This window comes from Medicago sativa, chromosome 5 (assembly GCF_051527215.1).
Source record: "Medicago sativa cultivar Bolivia chromosome 5, Bolivia_mono, whole genome shotgun sequence".
NCBI classification, from domain to species: Eukaryota; Viridiplantae; Streptophyta; class Magnoliopsida; order Fabales; family Fabaceae; genus Medicago; species Medicago sativa.
The window spans coordinates 67,569,061-67,575,391 of record NC_140753.1 but is presented as its reverse complement, the minus strand read 5'-3'; the positions used below and the strand labels follow the sequence as shown (position 1 = coordinate 67,575,391).

Below are 6,331 nucleotides of genomic sequence, written 5' to 3'. Positions count from 1 at the left end.
TGTTATCGATTGATTTGCAGTCAAGTCGAACAACCTGCTAAATCTGTCACAAAATTTAAAATCACCAAGCCACCAATCAGTCCAAAATAGTATCTCCACATCTAAACTAACCCCATCTCGGATACGCACCAACTCCTTCCACCAAGCAGAAGCCTCCCTACCCCCCACATTTCACACGCCCCCCCTCCCCTCAACACCATAATAGACTGACAACACTCTATACCACATCCCCTTTCTATCCACCATTAACCTCCAACATCACTTACCTAGTTAACAGACCTTTTTTAAATTTTATTTTGGTTTTAGTTTGAGTCTTTTTTCTTTTTCTTTTGTTTTGATTTTGTTATTGGTTAATGGGACTTACTTAGTCCCTTTCTTTTGTAAGAAAAACACATTTAATTTAATGTGAGTTGGTGCAGGTGTGAGAAGGTTTAAGAATGAAGAACAAACTATGGAGATGGGAGAAATTTTGGGATTTTTTTAAAGAAACCTAATTTTATGACCGATGCATAACGTTCACGTGTCAACATTTTTTTTATATTTTTTTTATTGATTTTTTTTTTCCAATTAAGTGGTAAGTTGTATATTCGTTTATTCTAGAAAAGAATTTTACATATGTCGTCTGGGTTAGTTAAGTTAGCGTCTACGTACTCCCTCCGGTCACATTTATAAGCAAAAAACAACTTTTTAGGTACATTCAATAATTAATGTATCTAACCCATAAATGTGACCGGATACATTAATTGTTCAATATACCAAAAAAGTTATTTTTTGTTTATAAATGTGACTGGAGGGAGTATCTGTTTATTTGATTAAAATCAAGTTGGAGTAAAACTTTTGCAAAAGGGATTGAAGTTAGTGCCAAATATGTTATTTTAAAAGTTGAGCCGTCAAAATCGTCACTTTGTGAAAGTTGAAACTCAAAAGTGTAATTTAACCAATAATAAAGTCCACAGATTAAAGACTGTGCGATACGTAAAGATCAAAATCAGCCAATGCTATTCAATGGTATAGCAGCAGCAATACTCAAATGAAAAAACTTTCAGCTATAAATATGACATTTCAAATTGATAGTAATAAATAGTCCAATACCCTTCAGCTTTCACTATGTTATGTACTATGTGAAATGTCTCTATCAGTGATACCTAAGTAGGTGAATATGTTCATTTTATTTATTCTTGCTATTTAATGAGGATAAAATATTCTTCAGTAAAAAGAAAGAGGATATAAATTGTTAGGCATCAAAATCCAAATACTGTTATCGAAGCTTAGGACGTTGGGAGGAGATCTTCGGGTCATAATATTAGCACCGACAGTGGCTATTATAATAGACACAACTAAATACGTGATTAAGGAAGTGAATAACATCATCATTAATGAATAATAGACACAACTAAATAGTAGTACTAAGGTGAAAATAGACCCGAAGATCTTCTTCACATTAACTAACAATAACACTGTCGGTGCTAACTATTTTCAATTTAAATATTAATTAGGCATTTTCAACTAATATTAATACTCCTATGCAGTGGCGTTGCCAGGACCCTGGGTCGGGGGGTTCAAACCTTTATACTTTAATTAATAATTATAATGATATATACAAAAATAATATATTCAAAAAATTACATTGTACTAGATTTTTTGCAAATATATTCTACAATTGTCATAGATTTTTTGCAAATATATTCTACAATTGTCATCTAAGCAGTTTTATGTTATGAATGTGTTAAATAATCAATTGTTTATTTATGTTTTCGAACACATTTCTATCAATATAAGTCATGAGACAATCTTTTATTTATTCATCCCTCATATGACTCATTTTTACTTATATTTTAGGACGGATGGAGTAAGTCGTTTTATAATACCAATGACATATTGAATGTTACTTTTTCTATTATACATATAAAAAAAATTATATTTTTAATTTGTGTAGAATTGTCATTTGTCAATATGATTTATATAATTTATGATGGATGGAGTACTAAGTTTTAGGACTTGTAAAAGTAATAATACTAACAACACGTTATTTAAGCAAGCAAAAAGCTAGGTAGGTGTAAGAAAAAGCTTTGAGCTCAATAGAAAAGATTAATGTCAGCCTTAAATAATTTGAAAGAGTCAAAAGATATGTACATTACGCCATGTTATTGGACAGCAATGTTCAATGAGTGCAACTTAACGGTTACGGATGAGAGAGAGCTGATGCAAGCCTTATATTTAAGGGGGTTCAAGATGAAAGAAACACAAAATAATAGGTGTAAATCAATGGGTTGAGGGGATTCAGCTGCATCCCCTGGATACAAGCTGGCTCCGCCCCTGCTCCTATGTAACACAAAAATAAAACTAATATTAACATGCACAAAATCAAAATAAATTTGAATATACATTTTTATGATAATAATTGAAAATCAATGATAAATACATGACATTATATAATTAAAAACGATATAATATATAAATATATAACTAATAACAACCATAGTTTGAACAACGACTAGTTTGATTTCAATAATACTACAACAATTTATATCTTAGTTAAAATCTATGTTTCTCTTTGAGCTTGTCACTTTTAAGTATTTATTGCATTTTATACAAAATTATCAACATCCTAATTCATTTAAGATTGTTTCATATTGAATGAAAAGTAGAAGTTACACATATTATAATTCACATGATTCATATGCCTAATGTGTATTTTTTTTTCCTCTCTTTCTATGAAGGAGTGATATCGTGTCCAAACCACTTATATTGTTGTTCTTAATCTAATATGATAATTTGTCATTGTTTTAATCTCCTCTCATCACCAAATAGATTTGTACTCAAACTCATGAATTATTCACTCTTAACTGAGTTCAACCACACTCGATTAAGTTATAGAATTGTTTGATAAAATATATCTTGCAAACTTATAGACATTTACACTAGGAGATTAAATAATATTAATTGTGAGTATAAAATTATTATGCACCGATAATCAATCAAACTTACCAACACAAGCATATCCATCCTATCATGCATGATGCGACAAATGTGTATATGATCGATTGTGAGTGTAAAATATAACTTAAGACTCATGGTGCATATACTATCCTAAATATTTTAAAAGACGTGATTGTTTTATGAAAAATTCAAATATATAAGCTAGTTTCAATTCAATGAACTCCTTATTATGATTTATTCCAAAAAAAAAAACTCATTATTATGGTAAGATTCTTTTAAAAATATTTATGTTGTCATAAGTATGTAAACAGACTAGCAGAGTTTTTCATGATAAATCAATTATGTATGTCTACAAATTTCTCATTCTAATTTATGGAATCATGGACCACAAAGCTGTTTCATTTATTATACAATGTTGGTCCAGAACCAAATTCCTTTTTCCTCAACTGTTTTTGGTCACCAATGATTTATTAGTATAGATGAACCAGAGCCAAACTAGTGCTAGTACATTTTCCCTTTGTAACAAAACGAACCAAACTAGTACCCCAGTCCCTTAATCAACGGTCAGATTATTCCAAAAATAATTGAACAACTACCCATTAGACCCGTCAGTTTTATACTAGTTTGATCACCAAGCATTAAATTTTGCTACTATGAAATTGGTGCGCTAGAAAATAATCCCCCACTACATCAAATAACCTGTTTCTTGATTTAGTCTATACTTTATAATTAATTCCCATATAGCCAACTAGTATGTCTATCCTTAATCAGCTTAGCATTTTTTTATTAAACATGTTAATTAATAAACTTGGTCATATTAATACTTCATCTCATCATGTTTATAAGAGACATTTCAGTCAATAAAAATTGATGTATTTTGTTTAAAATTTAGATTAAATACATAAACTTTTATTTCTATCAACTTTTTTTAAAGAACTTTTATTGCGAGCAATTGTTACTCACCATATATTGTACTACATCCGTTCTTAAATACATGTTGTAATTTGACTATGTGCACCATTTTTATAACTTTCTTTGACCATATTTTTGAACTAATATATAAATGCAAATGTTAATTTTGTCAAAAAAAAAAAAATACCAATGTTAATATATTTCTAAAAGACCGTTAATATTTTTATTTATTAACTTTCTCAGGAGTGAGGACCATAAGCAGACAGAAGAGGGCATACTCATTACTCAACTCAATGTCTATGGTTCCATTTTCCTTTGAGGCTTATTTTATAGTATCATAGTTCAAAACAAGATACAGTATTTCTAAACCCAAAAAATGATCAATGATGGTATCAATCATCTCTCAATTGACAAGTCTTTCAGAATAAAGCAAGATGATAAATTCTTCTTAAGGCTAAAATCAAAGGAAGCTTCTTCTAGTGGCAACACTTCATCAAGGGTCATGTATTATGGAGAAACATCAATTGCAATTCCCTTTGTATGGGAGGCACAACCTGGTACTCCTAAGCACCCTTTATCTGAAACCTCTTTACCTCCACTTACACCCCCACCTTCATATTATTCCAAAAAATCCAATACTAACAAAAAAAGAAATTCAAAGATCAATATTTTTTCATGCATTTTGCCAAGGTTGGTAGGTTCAAGGAAGACTACTCATGCATCATCGGCATCGTCTAGGTCGTCATCCTCGTCTTCATCATCATCGACATTGTCGTACTCATATTCCACGAGAGACAACAATCATGGAAGCTTCTCTTCCTCGTGCTCATCAACAATTGTTGGTTCTATTTTGAAACATAAAGGTTCAAATAGAGTTAGAGGGTGTTATCCTATTGGGAAAACAAAGAAGAAAGAAATAGTAAGTTGTGGAGAAGGCTAATTTAAGATGGTAATTCCTTCATTATAAATTAGTTTTTTTACGGAAGGTGTCTTTATTAGCTTAGAGATTATTGAATAATCGTCTTCCTACTAAGGATAATTTGGTAAGACGATGGATAATCATTCTAAATGATTCTTCTTGCCTAAGTGGATGTGGTACTAGGGAAAGTCTCAATGATCTTTGCTTGGATTGCGTGTTCTTCCGTCAAGTTTGGAGATCAATCAACAATTGGTTAGTCTTGTCTTGTGCTTTTGTTGATGATGTATCAAGTCATGTCATCCAATAGAGAGGATTACAAGTTTTTCAAGTGTAAATTAAAATTTCTTTTCAAATTATTTGGTGGTCAATTTAAAAAGCTCTTAATAATGTTGTTTTTGCTCAAAAGGAATTTAATTTATCTTCTATTTTGGATCAAGATAAAGTTCTATCGTGGTGGCGGCTTAAATTTAAAGTGAAAGGATTCGATTACTACTTATCTCTATGGTGGAAAAGTACAATGTTTTGGAGTATGTAATTGCATTATCATTATTAATCTTCGTAATCTTTTGGGGGAGGTTTGGATCTTTTCTCAGACTTTGTATTTTGTTTAGGCTTATTTGTGCTTACCTTATGTCAAATAAGATTACTTTATATATGAATGATATGATGAGATGATATATGATATGAATATGATGATTTTCTTTGCCTCTTCAACAAAAAATAAATAAATTGTTTTCTACATGGTGCTAGTAACTTTGGTCATTTTGTTTACATAATTATTTCATACTAGACTTTTACCCGTGCGATGCACGGGTCTATTAAGAAAATAAAAAATAAAGATGATATATATATATATATATATATATATATATATATATATATATATATATATATATATATATATTGAAGGAAGATCACATTTTTATATAATTAGCATTTCTAAAAAATTACTTAAATAAATTACGTGATAAGTTAACTCAACCTTCCCTAAAAAAAAAAGTTAACTCAACCAATCTCTAAAAAAATAATTACTCCATTCGTTTTAAAATGAGTGTCGCTTTAGCCAATTGCACATAGATTAAGGAATGAAATAAAGCAGTCAAATGTCATAACAATTTTACCAAATTATCCTAATCAACTATTGGTTTGTTTTTCATTAAAGAAAAAATAATACTTTGGAAGTAGTGTAACATATAGTATTATTTGAAGGGTACAATTGAAAAGAAAAAATTATTATTGCATTGGAAACTGAAGTGACATTCATTTTGAAACAAATTTTTTTGGCTAAATCTACACTCATTTTAAAACGGAGGGAGTAACAACTAAATAAATTTTTCGGCGCGTCCAATGGAACATAAACACTCAACCAAACATTTTGCTTTTGGGAAAACACTCAACCAAACTTATAACAAAGTAATATGGAAGTTAAATTTCACAAATATAATACTCCAATTTTTAAACAAATGGTTCTTAGTATGAATTCTTTAGACAGTTAAAAAGTTATAAAATTGATGTTGAACCTTGAGCCAAAATCCTTCACATTCGAATTGTTTTTGATGT

At 29.8% G+C, this 6,331-nt stretch overlaps 1 protein-coding gene across 1 annotated transcript; it reads left to right on the top strand.

Moving 5' to 3' along the window:
- The first annotated feature begins 4,103 nt into the window (after positions 1-4,103).
- On the top strand, positions 4,104-5,430 carry LOC146924279 (uncharacterized). Its single transcript, XM_085709261.1, has one exon. The coding sequence runs from the start codon at positions 4,229-4,231 to the stop codon at positions 4,790-4,792; it is 564 nt and encodes a 187-aa protein (XP_085565387.1). The 5' UTR covers positions 4,104-4,228; the 3' UTR covers positions 4,793-5,430.
- Positions 5,431-6,331: the final 901 nt, after the last annotated feature.

Bases quoted from the DNA above. Each gene is read 5' to 3' on its own strand.
- LOC146924279 (XM_085709261.1), top strand. From the start codon at position 4,229: ATGATCAATGATGGTATCAATCATCTCTCAATTGACAAGTCTTTCAGA.